Source organism: Tauraco erythrolophus, chromosome 4 (genome assembly GCF_009769465.1).
Source record: "Tauraco erythrolophus isolate bTauEry1 chromosome 4, bTauEry1.pri, whole genome shotgun sequence".
Classification (NCBI taxonomy): Eukaryota; Metazoa; Chordata; class Aves; order Musophagiformes; family Musophagidae; genus Tauraco; species Tauraco erythrolophus.
The window spans coordinates 56441734-56465546 of record NC_141468.1 but is presented as its reverse complement, the minus strand read 5'-3'; the positions used below and the strand labels follow the sequence as shown (position 1 = coordinate 56465546).

Here is a 23813-nt window from a genome sequence, read left to right as displayed (position 1 = left end):
ACCAGTGCAGAGAAAGGCAGCAATGGTAATTTCCTGACAGACTGAACGGTTACCTTTGTGAGCTTCCCTGGAGTGAAGCGGATGATGAAGAGCAGAGTGAAATCAGCACCCGCAGCATCGTTGTGCTTCTTACCTCCTTCACAGGTGTCCTGCCAGCAGCAGGAGAAGAACAAGAGGAAGACTCCTCTCTTGAATCTGAGGTACAATCATAGAATCATTACGTTGGAAAGGATGCTAAAGATCATTGAGTCCAACCATAAACCTAACTTTGCCAAGTCCATCCCTAAACCATGTCTCCAAGTGCCACGTATACACATCTTCAAGATAACTCCCAGGTCCAGGGATGGTGATTCAACCCTTGTCTGGTCAGCCTGTTCCAATGCTTGACAACCCTTTGGTGAAAAAATTTTTCCCAATAACCACTCTAAATCTCTCCTGGTGCAACTTGAAGCCTTTCCTCTTTATACTTGGGAAAAGAGGTCGACACGCACCTTGCTACAACTCCTTTCAGGTAGTTGTAGAGAGAGATGAGGTCTCCCATCAGCCTCCTTTTCTCTGGGCTAAACAACCCCAGTTCCCTCAACTGCTCGTCATAGGACTTGTACTCTACACCCTTCACTAGCTTCTTTGCTTTTTTTGGGATGTTCTCCAGCACCTCAACATCTTTCAGGTAGTGCGGGGCTCAAAATGAACAGCATTTGATGTGTGACCTCACCAGTGCCAAGTGCACAGGAAGAATCACTTCCCCAGTCCTGCTGGCCACACTATTGCTGATACAAGCCAGGATGCTCAGGGCCTTTTTGGCCACCTGGGCACACTGGCGGCTCATATTTAGCCACAAGGTGACAAATGGCCCTAGGACCTCTTCCACAAGGCAGCTTTCCGGCCACACTTCCACTCCTCTGAAGGAGGCACTGGGGCCCCACTGGCCTTGCTTGCTTTCGGGCTCGTTTCCCTCTGCTGCTGCTTCCCCCACACGCTCCTAACTGGGGCCTTGACATACCGGTGCTGCAGGCAAGCTGCTCAGTTAGGACTGGGACACAGTGAGGTCAAGCTAATGGTGTCCTACAAGCTGGCCTTTGAGCTGAATTACGAGTACAGCATTGAAGCCGTAAAGCTTCCCAATGTTTACAGTTCTCTGAAATCCTAGAAGGCTGGTGCTGTGAAAGTTGCTGCTTTTCCACCTCACAGCTCTCGTCTCCGGATCCACTCAGTGTCAAACGGTTGCCCGTAGGGCCTACAGTCTAGACGCTTAGCTGCTGCTGCCTAGGTCCTCTCTGTCTTGGGCAGGTGTCCTTCCGCCCCTTTTGAAAGCGCTGCTCAACAGAGATGCTCAACACGCTGGCGGTGTTTCCTTTTTCGTTCTTTCCGTCACCCGGTACCGCGTTACGCACGTTGCCTCGAGCGGGAGCTTTGTGCGTGGAAAGGGGTCGAGGAGGAGTCTGTGCCAGTTCTCACACGTCTTTTAATTTACGCAGGTGGATGCTGAAGGTGAAATGGAGGTGTCGGCCGGCGTGCAGCTTCCTGATGCAGACGGACACGAAGCTTGTGCGCAGACCAGTGCAGAGAAAGGCAGCAATGGTAATTTCCTGACAGACTGAACGGTTACCTTTGTGAGCTTCCCTGGAGTGAAGCGGATGATGAAGAGCAGAGTGAAATCAGCACTCGCAGCATCGTTGTGCTTCTTACCTCCTTCACAGGTGTCCTGCCAGCAGCAGGAGAAGAACAAGAGGAAGACTCCTCTCTTGAATCTGAGGTACAATCATAGAATCATTACGTTGGAAAGGATGCTAAAGATCATTGAGTCCAACCATAAACCTAACTTTGCCAAGTCCATCCCTAAACCATGTCTCCAAGTGCCACGTATACACATCTTCAAGATAACTCCCAGGTCCAGGGATGGTGATTCAACCCTTGTCTGGTCAGCCTGTTCCAATGCTTGACAACCCTTTGGTGAAAAAATTTTTCCCAATAACCACTCTAAATCTCTCCTGGTGCAACTTGAAGCCTTTCCTCTTTATACTTGGGAAAAGAGGTCGACACGCACCTTGCTACAACTCCTTTCAGGTAGTTGTAGAGAGAGATGAGGTCTCCCATCAGCCTCCTTTTCTCTGGGCTAAACAACCCCAGTTCCCTCAACTGCTCGTCATAGGACTTGTACTCTACACCCTTCACTAGCTTCTTTGCTTTTTTTGGGATGTTCTCCAGCACCTCAACATCTTTCAGGTAGTGCGGGGCTCAAAATGAACAGCATTTGATGTGTGACCTCACCAGTGCCAAGTGCACAGGAAGAATCACTTCCCCAGTCCTGCTGGCCACACTATTGCTGATACAAGCCAGGATGCTCAGGGCCTTTTTGGCCACCTGGGCACACTGGCGGCTCATATTTAGCCACAAGGTGACAAATGGCCCTAGGACCTCTTCCACAAGGCAGCTTTCCGGCCACACTTCCACTCCTCTGAAGGAGGCACTGGGGCCCCACTGGCCTTGCTTGCTTTTGGGCTCGTTTCCCTCTGCTGCTGCTTCCCCCACACGCTCCTAACTGGGGCCTTGACATACCGGTGCTGCAGGCAAGCTGCTCAGTTAGGACTGGGACACAGTGAGGTCAAGCTAATGGAGTCCTACAAGCTGGCCTTTGAGCTGAATTACGAGTACAGCATTGAAGCCATAAAGCTTCCCAATGTTTACAGTCCTCTGAAATCCTAGAAGGTTGGTGCTGTGAAAGTTGCTGCTTCTCCACCTCACAGCTCTCATCCAGGATCCAGTCAGTGTCAAACGGTTGCCCATAGGGCCTACAGTGTAGACGCTTAGCTGCTTCTGCCTAGGTCCTCTCTGTCTTGGGCAGGTGTCCTTCCGCCCCTTTTGAAAGCGCTGCTCAACAGAGATGCTCAACACGCTGGCGGTGTTTCCCTTTTCGTTCTTTCCGTCACCCGGTACCGCGTTACGCACGTTGCCTCGAGCGGGAGCTTTGTGCGTGGAAAGGGGTCGAGGAGGAGTCTGTGCCAGTTCTCACGCATGTCTTTTAAATTACGCAGATCATTTGTGAAGGTCTAAGGATAGAGTTTAAAGGCCTGGAGCTTCTAGCTGCAGACGGAGAAGGAGAGTGCGAGCAGTTCAGTATAGAGGAGCACGACAATGGTAATTTTCTGACAGACTAAACGGTTACCTTTGTGAGCTTCCCTGGAGTGAAGCGGATGAGGAAAAACAGAGTGAAATCAGCACTCACAGCATCGTTGTGCTTCTTACCTCCTTCACAGGTGTCCTGCCAGCAGCAGGAGAAGAACAAGAGGAAGATCTTGTCGTCCCTTTTCATTATGAGGTACAATCATAGAATCATTACGTTGGAAAGGATGCTAAAGATCATTGAGTCCAACCATAAACCTAACTTTGCCAAGTCCATCCCTAAACCATGTCCCCAAGTGCCACGTATACACATCTTCGAGATAACTCCCATGTCCAGGGATGGTGATTCAACCCTTATCTGGTCTGCCTGTTCAATGCTTGGCAAGCCTTTTGGTGAAAAAATTTTTCCCAATAACCACTCTAAATCTCTCCTGGCGCAACTTGAAGCCTTTTCCTCTTGTGCTATTACTTTATACTTGGGAAAAGAGGTAGACACGCACCTTGCTACAACCTCCTTTCAGGTAGTTGTAGAGAGAGATGAGGTCTCCCGTCAGCCTCCTTTTGTCTGGGCTAAACAACCCCAGTTCCCTCAACTGCTCATCATAGGACTTGTACTCTACACCCTTCACTAGCTTCTTTGCTTTTTTTGGGATGTTCTCCAGCACCTCAACATCTTTCAGGTAGTGCAGGGCTCAAAATGAACAGCTTTTGACGTGTGACCTCACCAGTGCCAAGTACACAGGAAGAATCACTTCCCCAGTCCTGCTGGCCACACTATTGCTGATACAAGCCAGGATGCTCAGGGCCTTTTGGCCACCTGGGCACACTGGCGGCTCATATTTAGTCACAAGGTGACAAATGGCCCTAGGACCTCTTCCACAAGGCAGCTTTCCGGCCACACTTCCACTCCTCTGAAGGAGGCACTGGGGCCCCACTGGCCTCGCTTGCTTTTGGGCTCGTTTCCCTCTGCTGCTGCTTCCCCCACACGCTCCTAACTGGGGCCTTGACATACCGGTGCTGCAGGCAAGCTGCTCAGTTAGGACTGGGACACAGTGAGGTCAAGCTAATGGTGTCCTACAAGCTGGCCTTTGAGCTGAATTACGAGTACAGCATTGAAGCCGTAAAGCTTCCCAATGTTTACAGTTCTCTGAAATCCTAGAAGGCTGGTGCTGTGAAAGTTGCTGCTTTTCCACCTCACAGCTCTCGTCTCCGGATCCACTCAGTGTCAAACGGTTGCCCGTAGGGCCTACAGTCTAGACGCTTAGCTGCTGCTGCCTAGGTCCTCTCTGTCTTGGGCAGGTGTCCTTCCGCCCCTTTTGAAAGCGCTGCTCAACAGAGATGCTCAACACGCTGGCGGTGTTTCCTTTTTCGTTCTTTCCGTCACCCGGTACCGCGTTACGCACGTTGCCTCGAGCGGGAGCTTTGTGCGTGGAAAGGGGTCGAGGAGGAGTCTGTGCCAGTTCTCACACGTCTTTTAATTTACGCAGGTGGATGCTGAAGGTGAAATGGAGGTGTCGGCCGGCGTGCAGCTTCCTGATGCAGACGGACACGAAGCTTGTGCGCAGACCAGTGCAGAGAAAGGCAGCAATGGTAATTTCCTGACAGACTGAACGGTTACCTTTGTGAGCTTCCCTGGAGTGAAGCGGATGATGAAGAGCAGAGTGAAATCAGCACTCGCAGCATCGTTGTGCTTCTTACCTCCTTCACAGGTGTCCTGCCAGCAGCAGGAGAAGAACAAGAGGAAGACTCCTCTCTTGAATCTGAGGTACAATCATAGAATCATTACGTTGGAAAGGATGCTAAAGATCATTGAGTCCAACCATAAACCTAACTTTGCCAAGTCCATCCCTAAACCATGTCTCCAAGTGCCACGTATACACATCTTCAAGATAACTCCCAGGTCCAGGGATGGTGATTCAACCCTTGTCTGGTCAGCCTGTTCCAATGCTTGACAACCCTTTGGTGAAAAAATTTTTCCCAATAACCACTCTAAATCTCTCCTGGTGCAACTTGAAGCCTTTCCTCTTTATACTTGGGAAAAGAGGTCGACACGCACCTTGCTACAACTCCTTTCAGGTAGTTGTAGAGAGAGATGAGGTCTCCCATCAGCCTCCTTTTCTCTGGGCTAAACAACCCCAGTTCCCTCAACTGCTCGTCATAGGACTTGTACTCTACACCCTTCACTAGCTTCTTTGCTTTTTTTGGGATGTTCTCCAGCACCTCAACATCTTTCAGGTAGTGCGGGGCTCAAAATGAACAGCATTTGATGTGTGACCTCACCAGTGCCAAGTGCACAGGAAGAATCACTTCCCCAGTCCTGCTGGCCACACTATTGCTGATACAAGCCAGGATGCTCAGGGCCTTTTTGGCCACCTGGGCACACTGGCGGCTCATATTTAGCCACAAGGTGACAAATGGCCCTAGGACCTCTTCCACAAGGCAGCTTTCCGGCCACACTTCCACTCCTCTGAAGGAGGCACTGGGGCCCCACTGGCCTTGCTTGCTTTTGGGCTCGTTTCCCTCTGCTGCTGCTTCCCCCACACGCTCCTAACTGGGGCCTTGACATACCGGTGCTGCAGGCAAGCTGCTCAGTTAGGACTGGGACACAGTGAGGTCAAGCTAATGGAGTCCTACAAGCTGGCCTTTGAGCTGAATTACGAGTACAGCATTGAAGCCATAAAGCTTCCCAATGTTTACAGTCCTCTGAAATCCTAGAAGGTTGGTGCTGTGAAAGTTGCTGCTTCTCCACCTCACAGCTCTCATCCAGGATCCAGTCAGTGTCAAACGGTTGCCCATAGGGCCTACAGTGTAGACGCTTAGCTGCTTCTGCCTAGGTCCTCTCTGTCTTGGGCAGGTGTCCTTCCGCCCCTTTTGAAAGCGCTGCTCAACAGAGATGCTCAACACGCTGGCGGTGTTTCCCTTTTCGTTCTTTCCGTCACCCGGTACCGCGTTACGCACGTTGCCTCGAGCGGGAGCTTTGTGCGTGGAAAGGGGTCGAGGAGGAGTCTGTGCCAGTTCTCACGCATGTCTTTTAAATTACGCAGATCATTTGTGAAGGTCTAAGGATAGAGTTTAAAGGCCTGGAGCTTCTAGCTGCAGACGGAGAAGGAGAGTGCGAGCAGTTCAGTATAGAGGAGCACGACAATGGTAATTTTCTGACAGACTAAACGGTTACCTTTGTGAGCTTCCCTGGAGTGAAGCGGATGAGGAAAAACAGAGTGAAATCAGCACTCACAGCATCGTTGTGCTTCTTACCTCCTTCACAGGTGTCCTGCCAGCAGCAGGAGAAGAACAAGAGGAAGATCTTGTCGTCCCTTTTCATTATGAGGTACAATCATAGAATCATTACGTTGGAAAGGATGCTAAAGATCATTGAGTCCAACCATAAACCTAACTTTGCCAAGTCCATCCCTAAACCATGTCCCCAAGTGCCACGTATACACATCTTCGAGATAACTCCCATGTCCAGGGATGGTGATTCAACCCTTATCTGGTCTGCCTGTTCAATGCTTGGCAAGCCTTTTGGTGAAAAAATTTTTCCCAATAACCACTCTAAATCTCTCCTGGCGCAACTTGAAGCCTTTTCCTCTTGTGCTATTACTTTATACTTGGGAAAAGAGGTAGACACGCACCTTGCTACAACCTCCTTTCAGGTAGTTGTAGAGAGAGATGAGGTCTCCCGTCAGCCTCCTTTTGTCTGGGCTAAACAACCCCAGTTCCCTCAACTGCTCATCATAGGACTTGTACTCTACACCCTTCACTAGCTTCTTTGCTTTTTTTGGGATGTTCTCCAGCACCTCAACATCTTTCAGGTAGTGCAGGGCTCAAAATGAACAGCTTTTGACGTGTGACCTCACCAGTGCCAAGTACACAGGAAGAATCACTTCCCCAGTCCTGCTGGCCACACTATTGCTGATACAAGCCAGGATGCTCAGGGCCTTTTGGCCACCTGGGCACACTGGCGGCTCATATTTAGTCACAAGGTGACAAATGGCCCTAGGACCTCTTCCACAAGGCAGCTTTCCGGCCACACTTCCACTCCTCTGAAGGAGGCACTGGGGCCCCACTGGCCTCGCTTGCTTTTGGGCTCGTTTCCCTCTGCTGCTGCTTCCCCCACACGCTCCTAACTGGGGCCTTGACATACCGGTGCTGCAGGCAAGCTGCTCAGTTAGGACTGGGACACAGTGAGGTCAAGCTAATGGTGTCCTACAAGCTGGCCTTTGAGCTGAATTACGAGTACAGCATTGAAGCCGTAAAGCTTCCCAATGTTTACAGTTCTCTGAAATCCTAGAAGGCTGGTGCTGTGAAAGTTGCTGCTTTTCCACCTCACAGCTCTCGTCTCCGGATCCACTCAGTGTCAAACGGTTGCCCGTAGGGCCTACAGTCTAGACGCTTAGCTGCTGCTGCCTAGGTCCTCTCTGTCTTGGGCAGGTGTCCTTCCGCCCCTTTTGAAAGCGCTGCTCAACAGAGATGCTCAACACGCTGGCGGTGTTTCCTTTTTCGTTCTTTCCGTCACCCGGTACCGCGTTACGCACGTTGCCTCGAGCGGGAGCTTTGTGCGTGGAAAGGGGTCGAGGAGGAGTCTGTGCCAGTTCTCACACGTCTTTTAATTTACGCAGGTGGATGCTGAAGGTGAAATGGAGGTGTCGGCCGGCGTGCAGCTTCCTGATGCAGACGGACACGAAGCTTGTGCGCAGACCAGTGCAGAGAAAGGCAGCAATGGTAATTTCCTGACAGACTGAACGGTTACCTTTGTGAGCTTCCCTGGAGTGAAGCGGATGATGAAGAGCAGAGTGAAATCAGCACTCGCAGCATCGTTGTGCTTCTTACCTCCTTCACAGGTGTCCTGCCAGCAGCAGGAGAAGAACAAGAGGAAGACTCCTCTCTTGAATCTGAGGTACAATCATAGAATCATTACGTTGGAAAGGATGCTAAAGATCATTGAGTCCAACCATAAACCTAACTTTGCCAAGTCCATCCCTAAACCATGTCTCCAAGTGCCACGTATACACATCTTCAAGATAACTCCAAGGTCCAGGGATGGTGATTCAACCCTTGTCTGGTCAGCCTGTTCCAATGCTTGACAACCCTTTGGTGAAAAAATTTTTCCCAATAACCACTCTAAATCTCTCCTGGTGCAACTTGAAGCCTTTCCTCTTTATACTTGGGAAAAGAGGTCGACACGCACCTTGCTACAACTCCTTTCAGGTAGTTGTAGAGAGAGATGAGGTCTCCCATCAGCCTCCTTTTCTCTGGGCTAAACAACCCCAGTTCCCTCAACTGCTCGTCATAGGACTTGTACTCTACACCCTTCACTAGCTTCTTTGCTTTTTTTGGGATGTTCTCCAGCACCTCAACATCTTTCAGGTAGTGCGGGGCTCAAAATGAACAGCATTTGATGTGTGACCTCACCAGTGCCAAGCGCACAGGAAGAATCACTTCCCCAGTCCTGCTGGCCACACTATTGCTGATACAAGCCAGGATGCTCAGGGCCTTTTTGGCCACCTGGGCACACTGGCAGCTCTTTCCGTCACCTGGTACCGCGTTACGCACGTTGCCTCGAGCAGGAGCTTTGTGCGTGGAAAGGGGTCGAGGAGGAGTCTGTGCCAGTTCTCACGCATGTCTTTTAAATTACGCAGGTGGATGCTGAAGGTCTAAGGATAGAGTTTAAAGGCCTGGAGCTTCTAGCTGCAGACGGAGAAGGAGGGTGTGAGCAGTTCAGTATAGAGGAGCACAACAATGGTAATTTCCTGACAGACTGAACGGTTACCTTTGTGAGCTTCCCTGGAGTGAAGCGGATGATGAAGAGCAGAGTGAAATCAGCATTCACAGCAGCGTTGTGCTTCTTACCTCCTTCACAGGTATCCTGCCAGCAGCAGGAGAAGAACAAGAGGAAGATTTTGTCTGCTCTTTTCAGAATAATATGCTTTCCCTTCTGGAGGTAATGCATTTCCTGTGGGTGAAGTCATGCTTCTCTTGCCCCAGGGCTGAAATGTAGTGTGATGCAGTAGTGTTGCTGAGGATTCCTTTCCCTACTGTCATGTTGTCTTCTCACCGATTTCTCTATGCTCATGTCACACCATTCCTTTAGAGATGGATAAATCAGCTACAGCAGGAGCTTGCCAATGCTCTTGAAAAGAACTCCCTGGTAGAAGCTTCACATGAAGCGAAGAAGCGCTACAGCAGGGACCTGCAGGAACAGAAACTGCAGTTGCAGAAGGAACTGGACAGGTCTAAAGCTAAGGTATGGAGAAAGCCTATCTCATGTCTCTTGACAGGGGCCCAGGCTTTTTTCGTCACAAACCAGAGGGGGGAACTGATCCTTTCTTGGGGGTTTTGTGTAAGCCAGGGTGGTTCAACGTGCGGCTAGCTGTGATGAGAGGGCTGGGAGGAAACAGCACTGCTGCCTTGGGTGGCTGCCTGTTTGCACCACTTGAAGTTACAGTGGAGGGCTGCGCTCAGGTGGTCTTAGTGCACTCGACAACTTTGCAACAGGAGTAGATTGAGTCACCTGCGAGTGACTCACCTGGTGGGTACAATTAGAAGAGTCACTAACTGTGAACTCACTTTGTCTTTAATTGGAGAAGGGTGAGTGTATTCCTTTCAAAAAGCTGCTTCTCAAGTCCCACGGAGCACCTCTGTTTGCTTCTTCTCTTGAGTTTGACAAAACAGAGTGTGTGCTGACACAGAAAGGGTAGGCATACTGGAGTGTTGTGCTGGTGCTTTTTCAGAATCCCTCATTCCCTCGTCATTGTTACGGTGTTGCAAGGTCACTTGTGGAGGAGGAGGAGCTTCTAACCCTGCTAGAGTAGCCTACAAGTGGCTCAAAGAGCATTCAGAGTCCTTGAGAGAGAAGGAGGAAGAGGAGGAGGAGTGTTGTGGCAGCATTTAGGAAACGCTGCAGGAGATCGATGTAGATGTAGGAGAGGGGCCAGTATAAAAGATGAAGACATAACACGGGTTACTTCAACAAGGGAGTTGAAGTGAGAGTCAAAGCAGCCTGCTCCTTTTTATCAAACCTAAGCTGACTACTGGGGATTCTTGTTGTGCTTTGGCAGCTGCAGGAATTGAAAGAACGGCGTATCCGGACTGAGTGCTATGCCGAGTCCCTGAAGCACGCCATAAAGAACAAGGAGGAGGAACTAATCACTTCCAGGAACCTGCAGGTTTTTCTGGCCACAGCTTGTGGAACTGCAGCTATTGCAGAGCTAGAAGAACGCATGCAACGGTAAGGATGTAACACACCGGAGCAAGGCTTCGTTTTTTGCAGTTGGGTGAAAACAACAGCACTGCCTTCTCGCATCACAGCGAGATACTAATAAATGTCAAGGTTCTTGCACACTCTACTTTTGGGATTGGTGCTCTTGTGGATTGGTGCGATAAGGCCTGTACTTCTTTTTCAGGCTGCAAGTTGGAAAGGCCAGGCTGGAAGCCACAGCCCAGCAACAAGCCAAGACCATGGAAGCCCTTCAGAAAGACCTGAAAGTCTCAGTAAGCCAGCCAGAGCTCTCCCTTTTCACGAGCTACACAGCCTAGAACCATATTCACAGGGGGAAACTTTCAGATGAGAGAGCCTAGGAGATCACTTCCTCTGTTCTACTGACTATAGGCTGCTCTGAAAGCCCTGCTGGCCCTTTCCCCAGCTTTCTGACTTTGAGCTGACCCATGAGACTACAGCAAGTCCTACTTAATGCTTTCTTTGTTAGGGAGTTTACAGTAATGCACTGGCTTCAGTGTTTTCTGCTTAGAGCAGTCATGAGGTTGAGACCTTTGGTGGGTAGGTAGACTGTGTGCTGTGGTCAGGAGGGCGATCTGCGGTTGAGAGCTGCAAGAGGAGACGGGACTTGGGAGATCAGTGCTACCTTCTTTTGGAGAACACCATCTGCACGTTCCGCATACCGATCCTAGTCCTGTGCTCTGAGTGTGCTGCATCTTTTCTATTTTGAAAGCCTAAGAGCAAAAGCAAGGAATTGAAGAAGCTGGCGCAGATGAAACGCCGATCAGAAGCGCTTCTGGACATAACGCGGGGAAGAAACGTCGCACTGAAGGAAGAGTGTACCAGGCATGGTTTTTTTGTGCTTTAAAGAAATACCATGTTAAGTAGAATTCGAACTTTACTGAACTCTAACGTAAAAGCATGTACATAACCGTTTGTGAGCAAATTCAAGCCTCGCATTCGATCTTGCAAGGTGCTTCTGTGCATGAGCCTATGGTTTGAAAAAGCTGCAAAAGGCCTTGCAAATGCAGGCGCCCTGCAGTCCTCCTGAGAGGGAAGGAAGTCTTTTCTTCCTCTGTTCAAGTAAACTTTGGGCCCTCCAAGTGATGTGTCACACTGGAGGGCCAGCTGTTCTCAGGAACTCCTGGCCTGTCGAGCACGTTACAGAGGAAGCACACCATGGCTGTGCTGCTTACGTAAGAGTACGTGAAAAAGGCTGACTTGCTTTGCTTCACGCTTTCCTTACTAATTTGCCGTGCAGGTTGAAGATGCTTCTGGAGGTATATCAGACAGAGCTGAGGGCATATAAGGAGCAAGAGAGAGAGTCCCAGCTCAGTTTCCAGGGATAGATGAAGAACAGCCGTTCTGAGGTGGCCAACCAAGCTGGTAAACTAAGAAGAAAGGTGAGCTCTGGTTTGTTTGCCGGATTTGAGATGATTTTTCTTTTTCCTGTTGGAACTCGTGTGATTACTTCCTATACTTTTTTTCTGTGTGGCTAATTATCTGTTGGCTGTAGTTTGCAATTGATTGACTTCTCTTGATACTGCTGGTGCTGTTGTAGCAGTAGATGATGATGATGTAGATGAACACAGACATAGTTATCATGATGGGTAAAAACCATGAGCCAGGAGTCCCAGCAGGGCTGCTGAGGTCACTGGCCTTGCTCACCAGGACACAGTTCCAGGGGCTTCTGGGAGAAAAGCAGAGCTGGTCACCATACATCTGGATTTTAATACATTTTAATACTCTGTCAGCAGGTGACAAGCACAGTCTCAATGTCTCCCCACCTTATGGATTTCCACAAAAGTGAGTAGCTTTAGAGCTCTCTCTTTGACTTCCTTTTGTTTTGCTGCCTACAAGTTGATGATGTTTCCTAACAGCTGGAGATGCTGTTGAGAAAACGCAGGCAAGGCAAAACCAGAACCTGCGAAAAGTCTGCTCTGCGTAGAGCTGAGGAAGAACCGGGGCTTGACCTCAGAAGTTGTTGGGAGACTAGCATGGTGGGTCACAGCAAAGTAGAGCAGTCTAAAAGAGAGGGGGGGAGAGCTGGACAAGAAATAAGGCAAAAATCTCCAGAAGTTGATCCGTATCTCCATGTGACACAATTTTCCATGTGTGGCTGTAGCCCATAGGCTGTAGCTTTGTCGTTGACATGTTCAAGCATTTGGTTTTGGGTATCTGGATCTGCACGTCAGTGCTGCGCTGCCAGGTTCCGCTTTCCAGTGCTGCCTTCGGCCCAGCCTGCTGTAAAACTAACACACAACCTTTTCTTTTCCTGCCCTTTCCCAGGGAAGGAATGCACTTAGCAATGAGAAGATGCTGGAGCAGAGGAGGTGCCAGCGGCAGAAAACAGAGTGCTCACAGGGAGATGAATGAAGCCTGGAAACCTTTGCCTTCCAGCTTGTGCAGCCGCTACCCTGCATCTAATTCCCAGTGCTCTGTTGCAGCTTGGTATTTAATAAACTGTATCATTTAGGACGTGTCTTACTTTACCTGCACAACTGGAGCGCTTTGGACCTAGCAGGATTGGATGAGGAGACTCCTGTTTTTGAAGGCTCACTCTCCCTATGCAGCAGGCAGTGAACCCGTCTCTCTCTGCCCTTGCTCTCAATGAAAATCAGTCCTGCAGACGACTCGAGAGGGAGCACACATCTGTGTCCTTTTCCTCAGGGGAGGCTGGAACCATGATTGTGCTCAGATCAGGGACGATCACCCAGCTACTGCTAATCATCAGTTCCCAGTCTCTTCCTGCCTTTCAGAGCAATCCTCCTGGGGGCCTGGGCAGAAGGGAGCGGGCGAGCTTCTGGTAGCCATGGAAGCTTTGCAGATCCCACAGGGATCTGACAGCTTTGTAGCTCACCGAGGGGAAAGGTGTGAAAAAATAAGCACAAGCTGGAACAGGGAGAACCCCACCTCGACCTAAGGAAAAAGCTTTTCTCTGGTGAGAGCAATGAGAGACCGGTGTCAAGGAGCAGCGCAGGCATGCTGCTCCCCCCGGGTGCCAGGAGCAGTCCCACGGCCAGCAGGGCAGGACCCAGCCTTGGCCTACGCGAGGCAGGGAGCAGGACGGCGCGGGCAGCTGGGGCAGCCAAGAGCCTGACGAGCAAGTGCCTGGTGAGGCAGCAGCTCTGAGGGCAAGCCAGGAAAGTCAGGCCAGGGCTGGCCAGGGTTCAGGCCCAGTGGTGGCAAGCAGGGTCAGATGCAGCCCAGTGATGGCCAGGCAGGGCCAAGGGCAGGCCAAGGGCAGGCCAGAAAGGCAGCCGGCAGGTTGGGGTCAGAGGAGCGAGGTCCGTGGCCAGGCACAACCACCGCTGACACACAAATGGCAACGGGGACATTGTGACAGAGCTCAGGCAGGGAGGCCTCTGCCTACACCTCAGCGGGCCTCCGGGGCCCATGGGCTGGAGGCTCCAGGGACCTGAGGTGAGACTGGAGGCCCCAGCTCAGCCTGCTGAGGGCTCATTTGTGCCACAGAGAGGTTGCGGAGTCTCCATGCTTGGAGATGCTCCAAACGAGACGTGGCCCTGCGAGACCTGCCCTGGCTGGCCCTGTGGACAAGATGAGGCCCCTTCCAGCCTCAACAAAGCCGTGCTTTCGAGGAACGAACATCTCCAGTGAGCCGGAAATTTCACACTGCACGCCTGCTTTTATTCGACTAGATCTCTTACCCGCTCTAATGAGCCTTTTGCCCGAGTCTGACCTTATCTGAGCTGTAACTGTAGTCCTCCTTGGGCTGCATGCAACAGGCAAAACTCTTGCAGGCACCAGGGAGAAGAGGAACTCCAACAGGATACAGGCAGAAAGAAGGCAATAATGTTCTCAGGCACCTGAGAAGACAGACTTGTTCCCTAAACCCTTTCTTGCTCTTCTTTGGACGCTCTTCAGCACCTCAACGTCTTTCAAGTAGTGCGGAGCTCAAAACTGATCAGCGTTCGACGTGCAGCCTCACAGTGCCAAGTCCAAAGGGAAAATCGCTTCCCCAGTCCTGCTGGCCACACTATTGCTGATACAAGCCAGGATGCTCAGGGCCTTTTGGCCACCTGGGCACACTGGCAGCTCATATTCAGCCACAAGTCGACCAACGCCCCTAGGTCCTCTTCCAAAAGCCTGCTTTCCGACTACTCTTCCCCTCCTCTGAAGGAGGCACTGGGGCCCCACTGGCCTCACTTGCTTTTGGGCTCATTTCCCTCTGCTGCTGCTTCCGCCACACGCTCCTAACTGGAGTCTTGACATGCCGCTGCTGCAGCCAAGCTGTTCAGTTAGGACTGGGACAAAGTCAGGTCAAGCTAATGATTCGGGTCTCCTGGAAGCTGGCCATTGCACTGGATTTCAGGTACAGCGTTGAAGCCGTAAAGCTTCCCAATGTTTACAATCCTCTGAAATCCTAGAAAGCGGGTGCTGTGAAGATTGCTGGTTTTCCACCACACAGCTCTATTCTCCGGATCCAGTCAGTGTCAAACGGTTGCCCATAGGGCCTACAGTCTAGACGCTTAGCTGCTGCTGCCTAGGTCCTCTCTGTCTTGGGCAGGTGTCCTTCCGCCCCTTTTGAAAGCGCTGCTCAACAGAGATGCTCAACACGCTGGCGGTGTTTCCCTTTTCGTTCTTTCCGTCACCCGGTACCGCGTTACGCACGTTGCCTTGAGCGGGAGCTTTGTGCGTGGAAAGGGGTCGAGGAGGAGTCTGTGCCAGTTCTCACGCGTGTCTTTTAAATTACGCAGGTGGATGCTGAAGGTGAAATGGAGGTGTCGGCTGGCGTGCAGCTTCCTGATGCAGATGGACACGAAGCTTGCACACAGTCCAGTGCAGAGGAACGCAGCAATGGTGATTTCCTGACAGACTGAACGGTACCTTTGTGAGCTTCCCTGGAGTGAAGCGGATGATGAAGAGCAGAGTGGAACCAGCACTCACAGCATTCGTTGTGCTTCTTATCTTCTTCGTAGGTGTCCTGCCAGCAGCAGGAGCAGAAGAAAAGGAAGATTTTGTCTGCTCTTTTCAGAATAATATGCTTTCCCTTCTGGAGGTAATGCATTTCCTGTGGGTGAAGTCATGCTTCTCTTGCCCCAGGGCTGAAATGTAGTGTGATGCAGTAGTGTTGCTGAGGATTCCTTTCCCTACTGTCATGTTGTCTTCTCACCGATTTCTCTATGCTCATGTCACACCATTCCTTTAGAGATGGATAAACCAGCTACAGCAGGAGCATGCCGATGCTCTTGAAAAGAACTCCCTGGTAGAAGCTTCACATGAAGCGACGAAGCGCTACAGCAGGGACCTGCAGGAACAGAAACTGCAGTTGCAGAAGGAACTGGACAGGTCTAAAGCTAAGGTATGGAGAAAGCCTATCTCATGTCTCTTGACAGGGGCCCAGGCTTTTTTCGTCACAAACCAGAGGGGGGAACTGATCCTTCTTGGGGGTTTTGTGTAAGCCAGGGTGGTTCAACGTGCGGCTAGCTGTGATGAGAGGGCTGGGAGGAAACAGCACTGCTGCCTTGGGTGGCTGCCTGTTTGCACCACTTGAAGTTACAGTGGAGGGCTGCGCTCAGGTGGTCTTAGTGCACTCGACAACTTTGCAACAGGAGTAGATTGAGTCACCTGCGAGTGACTCACCTGGTGGGTACAATTAGAAGGGTCACTAACTGTGAACTCACTTTGTCTTTAATTGGAGAAGGGTGAGTGTATTCCTTTCAAAAAGCTGCTTCTCAAGTCCCACGGAGCACCTCTGTTTGCTTCTTCTCTTGAGTTTGACAAAACAGAGTGTGTGCTGACACAGAAAGGGTAGGCATACTGGAGTGTTGTGCTGGTGCTTTTTCAGAATCCCTCATTCCCTCGTCATTGTTACGGTGTTGCAAGGTCACTTGTGGAGGAGGAGGAGCTTCTAACCCTGCTAGAGTAGCCTACAAGTGGCTCAAAGAGCATTCAGAGTCCTTGAGAGAGAAGGAGGAAGAGGAGGAGGAGTGTTGTGGCAGCATTTAGGAAACGCTGCAGGAGATCGATGTAGATGTAGGAGAGGGGCCAGTATAAAAGATGAAGATATAACACGGGTTACTTCAACAAGGGAGTTGAAGTGAGAGTCAAAGCAGCCTGCTCCTTTTTATCAAACCTAAGCTGACTACTGAGGATTCTTGTTGTGCTTTGGCAGCTGCAGGAATTGAAAGAACGGCGTATCCGGACTGAGTGTTATGCCGAGTCCCTGAAGCACGCCATAAAGAACAAGGAGGAGGAACTAATCACTTCCAGGAACCTGCAGGTTTTTCTGGCCACAGCTTGTGGAACTGCAGCTATTGCAGAGCTAGAAGAATGCATGCAACGGTAAGGATGTAACACACCGGAGCAAGGCTTCGTTTTTTGCAGTTGGGTGAAAACAACAGCACTGCCTTCTCGCGTCACAGCGAGATACTAGTAAACGATTTTCAAAGACACTTTTGCTTTAGATGAGGTTCTTGCACACTCTACTTTTGGGATTGGTGCTCTTGTGGATTGGTGCGATAAGGCCTGTACTTCTTTTTCAGGCTGCAAGTTGGAAAGGCCAGGCTGGAAGCCACAGCCCAGCAACAAGCCAAGACCATGGAAGCCCTTCAGAAAGACCTGAAAGTCTCAGTAAGCCAGCCAGAGCTCTCCCTTTTCACGAGCTACACAGCCTAGAACCATATTCACAGGGGGAAACTTTCAGATGAGAGAGCCTAGGAGATCACTTCTTCTGTTCTACTGACTATAGGCTGCTGGAGCACTTCGGACCTAGCAGGCTTGGATGAGGAGACTCCTGTTTTTGAAGGCTCACTCTCCCTATGCAGCAGGCAGTGAGCCCATCTCTCTCTGCCCTTGCTCTCAATGAAAATCAGTCCTGCAGACGACTCGAGAGGGAGCACACATCTGTGTCCTTTTCCTCAGGGGAGGCTGGAACCATGATTGTGCTCAGATCAGGGACGATCACCCAGCTACTGCTAATCATCAGTTCCCAGTCTCTTCCTGCCTTTCAGAGCAATCCTCCTGAGGGTCTGGGCAGAAGGGAGCGGGCGAGCTTCTGGTAGCCATGGAAGCTTTGCAGATCCCACAGGGATCTGACGGCTTTGTAGCTCACTGAGGGGAAAGGCGTGAAAAAATAAGCACAAGCTGGAACAGGGAGAACCCCACCTCGACCTAAGGAAAAAGCTTTTCTCTGGTGAGAGCAGTGAGAGACCGGTGTCAAGGAGCAGCGCAGGCATGCTGCTCCCCCCGGGTGCCAGGAGCAGTCCCACGGCCAGCAGGGCAGGACCCAGCCTTGGCCTATGCGAGGCAGGGAGCAGGATGGTCCCGGGGCGGGCAGCTGGGGCAGCCAAGAGCCTGGAGGGATGAGCAAGTGCCTGGTGAGGCAGCAGCTCTGAGGGCAAGCCAGGAAAGTCAGGCCAGGGCTGGCCAGGGTTCAGGCCCAGTGGTGGCAAGCAGGGTCAGATGCAGCCCAGTGATGGCCGGGCAGGGCCAAGGGCTGGCCAGGGTTCAGGCCCAGTGGTGGCAAGCAGGGTCAGATGCAGCCCAGTGATGGCCGGGCAGGGCCAAGGGCAGGCCAGGGTTCAGGCCCAGTGGTGGCAAGCAGGGTCAGATGCAGCCCAGTGATGGCCAGGCAGGGCCAAGGGCAGGCCAAGGGCAGGCCAGATAGGCAGCCGGCAGGCTGGGGTCCAGAGGAGCGAGGTCCATGGCCAGGCACAACCACCGCTGACACACAAATGGCAACGGGGACATTGTGACAGAGCTCAGGCAGGGAGGCCTGATGGAAGATCGCATTACTGAGGAATCACACCATGTCTGTGCTGCTTACTTAAGAGTATGTGAAAAAGGCTGACTGAGGACTAAGTGTTATGCTGAGTCCTTGAGAACAACAGAAATAATAAGGAGTGGGAACTAACTACTTCCAGGAACCTGCAGGGTCTTCTAGCCACAGCCTGTGGAACCACGGCTATCCCAGAGCTGGAAGAATGTATGCAATGATAAGGACATAACACGCTGGATGCATAACACACCAAGTCTTGTTGTGAGATGTGATGCCACCAGTGAATAGTGGTCATAGAGTTAGCCAAGCCAATCTTCATGTCCAACCCCAAGTCACAACAAAAGAGTCTTTGGGCACTTTTCCACCTCCCCAACCAGCACTTCCTCATCCCTTCTGTGCACCTTCAGGAAAGCTGCTGAGACTGCACCCTAGATGCATTGGGGTGTCACTTCTGTGTGGCAGGGCCAGGTCATGCCATGCCAGGAGTGTAGATATGAGGGCTACGGCAGAAAGAAATGAGTCTCCCCCTCTCCCTCAGCTGAAGCAGTTTCCCCAGGAAGTTCCCTTCACTGCTGCATAAATTCTTTTGTCAGACCAATGCAGAAGGCAGCACAAAGGAAGCAACAAGCAAGTAAGAGGGTAATTTCTTAAGCTATTGCCAAAAATTATGCCACAGCCTCAGGCAGCAAGAGGGGACCCCTATGACACCAATTGCTCACCAAGTGACACAAGCTCTACCATAGCCCTTGAGTGTAAACTAGACAGTTGTTCTACTCTCATGCTTTCTGCTAATAGCTGCAGTCGTCCACTTTCACATACATTCACTCAACTTGCCACAAGCTGACATTCAGATGCGTTTTCATACTTTTGGGACTTCTGTTTCCCATAGCACATTTCAAGACTGGGAAGTGGAGAACCATCACGCTCCGGTCTGGTTGGACAGTAGTGAAAGCTGCCAGCTAAGCAGGTCTTCCTGGCTCAGTCCACGTCTCTTCAAAAGCAAGGAGACAGCTAGCTAGGCATTATGACTTCAACAAGCCACTCTTCACAGATATGCCAAAGCACACTTGGCAAAACCAGACTGAAAGTGTTCCACCTCCTCTCCAGGCAATCACTCTTCACAGTGGTGCATGTGAATGGATGTCTAGGCTCTAAAACCAAAATGCACTTTGGAAGATACCAAAGGTATTCTTAAGCCTTAAGTCAGACCCATTCTTCAGAAAACTGAGAATGAGAGCTCTGCCAAGGAACAGTACTGTAAACTCCCAATAAAGGCTAACAACAAAAGCAGCAGTAGGCTCCATGGTGATGTGTTAAGTAGCTGAAATCTGGCTGCTTAGCATTCCATTCAACAACTACGCAATACCTGAGCACAGCACTCCCCCTGACCTTGCGAGGTCCAGGGAGAGACACAGTCCCAGTGACAGAGAGCACCATACAGGACCAGGCTGGTTCTGGCCCCCCTCCTCCCATCCACCATCAGGTAGCTGCTAGGCATTATGTAGCTTCTGAACTCCAACACAAGCATTTCAAAAAGCCTGACTCAGAATCTCTCCTCTACTTGGCAGCAGATATCACAAGGGAACACAATACATCTGAACGAACACAACTATTTTTGTTCCTGGATGTCTTGCACTGGTTACCCCTCAGTATGCAGGTGTCAGTGCCAGAAGCACCTGGTCAAAGCACAACAGTCTTTTCTCCATGCAGGAGACCTTCTTGGCACATCATTGTCCCAGCCACCCTCCATGTTTTGCAGCAACAGCTGAAGAGAGGACAGGAATCGAGCGCAAGAGATTATTTTCTTTTTATGGGAGAAGAAAAATCAAAACAGAACATAAAAAGCACAACAAGAAATGCTATATTGAAAGAATACTCTGGTTTTGCACTGGTCTTTCCAGTTTGAGCCATCTTACCACCACATACTGTGCTGCCTCTCGCTTGCATTCTCCAACCTTTCTTCTACAGAACCCCTGATGTGATCCCAGCAGCCTTCTAGCCACGTGCTACTCAAGACTCCATAACAGAGGGAGTCCAGCTGCCACAATGCATCAGTGGAGACTTATTTTTCAGTGCTGCCACTGATCTGGTCCCATACAAGCATTCTATTGCACAGTGGTTTGGCAAATGTAGTTAACATTTGTCAAGAGGCAAAAGCTACAATGAGAAGAGAGACCATGGTTTGCCTTCTCTCCCATGCAGTTTGTTCCTGTGGAATTAACACTGTTTTTGTCAAGTCTGTTGCTCTTTCCCTTCACCACTGTCCAGGTTAAGACTTTTGAGCCAGTAAGGTTGTTAATTTAATCTTCCCATCCATAGAGGCAGTGAGGCAGGTCCCGCAGTCCATGGCCGTGCTCCAATCCACTGTGACAACGGGAGCTCGGTGTCCTCCCAGAGAAAGGCAGCTCTCCAGAACCTTCTCCTCACCATTTAACTAAAAGAAAGTGTAAGATTTTAAGGAGGCAAGTTTCAGCAGTGGGGGCAGTGCACCCACAGGAGAAGCCACAACCTACTACAGACTCCATAACCCCATAACAATACATAATTAAGAAGAAAATCATAGAGATGTGAGATATATGAAGCACACATGAGGAAGCTCAGCTTCCGACATCAGCTGAGCTGCAGTAATTGAACAAGGCAGGCTAAGAGCACACACTGATGAGGAGCAGATAAGTCTAAACTATAGCTCATGTTAGTATGGGTGCTCTGAATGCCCCAGAAGCAAAGTAAAAATTCCATCTAATCTGCCTTGCAATTGTGCTTATATTGATGGGTATTGATTCAAGAGGAGGCAGGTAAGGGGCACGTGATCAGTGACCGCTTGTTACTGTGGCACAGAAATTTGGATACTTGGAACCATTCAGCCCTACCCTTCATTTCAGTATGCAGTAAGAGGAGAGAATCAGGCTGGGAGTAACGCGACATCAGCAAGCACACAAGGCAGATTAAAGATTAGCATCAATCAACAATCACATGTTTTGCATTGAACTGGCATGCATTAATACATTTTAAAAAAAATTTTAAAATTGTCCTAGGCACTTGAGCACCAAGGCAAATGGCTGCAGCTAAGCTTCAAATACAACAAGCATATGTTCTCTAGCTACATATAGAGGGCCAAACACTTACAGAGGGTTCAAACACTTGCTAAACCCCACACACTGCTAAAATACACACCATATGAAACCGAGCAGCAACTTTCACAGAGCAGGGATGGGTAGGTGCTGCTTGAAAGCTTCCAGTAGCTGCTGTTGCAGCCTTGTAACAAGAGCTTGTATGGATGTGTAAGAGTACTCCCCATCACTTCTCAGACTTACCTTAAAAATGACTCCCCCACTAGAAGAACACGTCAACATATAGTTGCCCTCAGAGTCAAAAGCAAAAAGCCTCCCTCGTGGGAATTGGACTTGCTTGTAGCCACTGTACCCAGACAGAATAAAAGGACCTGTAGCTTCACTGGGAAGATCATACTCAGACACCTTCAAGCCACTTTTGTGAATATTCCACTGAATAAACTAGAATGACAAAAAGATGACAAAAGCCCACAGTTTAATTGACTGGGATGAAAGTAGAGGGGCCATTCGTCGTTTTTAAGCGAGCTGGCTACTCCTCAGAAACAGAAGATGGCATTTTGACATCTATATCTAAGTGGCTATATTTATAAAATACAGGCTGCAAAGGCTGTAAGAGTGCCTGCTATCCAGGCAAACACATGCCCTACCTTCCATGAGTACTGCTGCCTGTACGTCCTTTCACATGCAGGATCCTGGTGAGAATTCACTTAATTCTCATCAGCCAAGGACCCACACCTTCAGGCAGTCTCCCTCCCTGAGTCACACCTCTACTGTTGTTGAAGACTGTGGAACTGCAGAAATTGAAGTCTTTATTATAAGCAACAGGGAGCTGCTGACAGAAATTTATGCAAAGTGGTCAAGGATCGGCTCCCTGGTGAATTCAATTTCAAATGTGGTGATCTCTGGGGCACAGAAAGTTCATCCTCACTCAGATTTCCTAGGAAGGGGATGTCACCAACAGCAGGATTTGCAGACAAGCTCTGTTAATACGGTTTCCAGCCACTCTTTCTGCAGAGACTGCATGCAGCAAGGTGCTGCTGCACACCTAAGATTAGAGTTGGCAGCCCACGGATCCTCCAGATTCTGAGGGTATTTTACTGCTATCCCCACCATACAGCAAAGACTCAAGAAGAGATCTCACTGCCAGCTGACCAGCAGAAGGTCACCCAGAGCCTACCTTGCCATCCTCGCCTATGCTGTAGACTGTGTTCTCATCGTAGCTGAACTCAACGGAGTAGACTTCTCCATCGTGTGCCTTCCAGCTCATGGCGCACTCGTGCTGCTGCATATCTGAGGGGAGAACCAGTACTGAATGCTCCTTGTACTTGCACAGAGCTGAGATGAAGAGAGAGAGGTCCTTTACATTCCTAAGGTCTCTGTCTCTAAACCAGCCTAGGAGGGCCCAATCCAATCTGAGCACCCTGTGTTTATTTCTCCAGCACATGACTTTTACAATGGCCACAAAAATCCTTGCCTGCAACTAGTCACCACTTCCTCCAGCTTTACAGGGTTTCTCACAGACTCACTGTCAACTGCAGGCATTCTGCATCCAAACTCCTCTGTCACCTTTCTTCTCCTCCCCTTGCTATCCTGTCTACCCTCATAGCTGCTGCCAGCTCTGTCCTCCCACAGACCTGGGACTGCAGCCTCCAGCTCAGCACCTGGGCCAGAAGCAGAGCCCTCATTCACAGAAGAGAACTGCCTTTACCACAAAGACAGGCTGAAAAGGACAAAACCTGAGAAACAGAAATTGCTCAGGGAAGAAGGACTGATGTGAATCCCTTGCCTTCAACTGGAAGGTCACATATGAATTACTTTAGTCAAGACTCAGCCTCTGGCAGTGGTACTGCTATATGGCACAGTCAAGACCACATGGCTCAGGGACAAGTTAACTCTGCTAATCAGCAGGAGGAAAACAAAAAATCCAGCAGTACTACCAGGGTCTCCAGCCAATGTCCCCCAGAGAAAGTTTACGTCAATTCACTCCTGAGAGCTATTGTGGAGGAGAGAAAATAGCTTCCACCTTGGTGCTCATGCATGTCCCACAGCTGCCTGCCACCCTGCTGGCAGAAGAAGGGTGCTAGGGACAGCCAGCTGGGGCTACCGAGGGGTCACCTCACTGCCCAATTTCAACGTACCAAAGAGTCGAACAATCCCATCTGCAGCTCCAGTGACCAGCAGGTTGCCATTGTGGTTGAAGGCTGTGCAGTTAATAGCAACGGGCTCAGGCTCCAGGGAAAACTGCAGCTGGAAGGAAAAGTCTGCATTAATGGCAAGAAACAGAGCTGAGGGTACTGAGAAACTGATCTCCAGGGAAGGAAGAAAAGAGTATCTAGTATCAAGAGCTCCTCCAGTTTGGAGCCCTACACCTCTCCCAACTACAGACTTCAAGGTTGCCAGCTGCATTTTACTGTGACACTAAACAAGCAATTCACCTCGGCCAAGCTGCAGCTTTCTTGGTCATAGCCTCAAGGCTGCAAAACCAGCTTCTGATAGGCATTAGCTTGAGTATAGTGCTTTCTCCTACACATCAGGGACAGCTTTTCTTAAGGGCAAAGGTGAGACATGGGACAAGGACTCCCTGCCAGAATCTGACCCATCTAAATCAAAACAATGGAGAAGATGACACAAGATGAAACTGCTGAAAGAAGTACTTCACTTA

General features: G+C 50.2%; 1 protein-coding gene across 5 annotated transcripts in view; it reads right to left on the bottom strand.

Annotated features, from left to right (window-relative positions):
• The window catches only part of WDR91 (WD repeat domain 91), a 101814-nt gene that overhangs the window by 61706 nt on the left and 16295 nt on the right, over positions 1-23813 (bottom strand). For 3 of the 5 annotated variants that reach the window (XM_086610970.1, XM_086610969.1, XM_086610971.1), the window contains 4 exons: positions 23290-23398; positions 22329-22441; positions 21395-21592; positions 19842-20514 (listed from right to left, as the gene is read on the bottom strand). In XM_086610970.1, the coding sequence (XP_086467096.1) occupies positions 20350-20514; positions 21395-21592; positions 22329-22441; positions 23290-23398 (585 nt within the window). In that variant the 3' untranslated portion in view covers positions 19842-20349. Of the gene's footprint in view, positions 1-19841; positions 20515-21394; positions 21593-22328; positions 22442-23289; positions 23399-23813 lie in introns of those variants that run through there. The other 2 variants (XR_015222127.1, XM_086610972.1) reach the window with 2 other exon arrangements.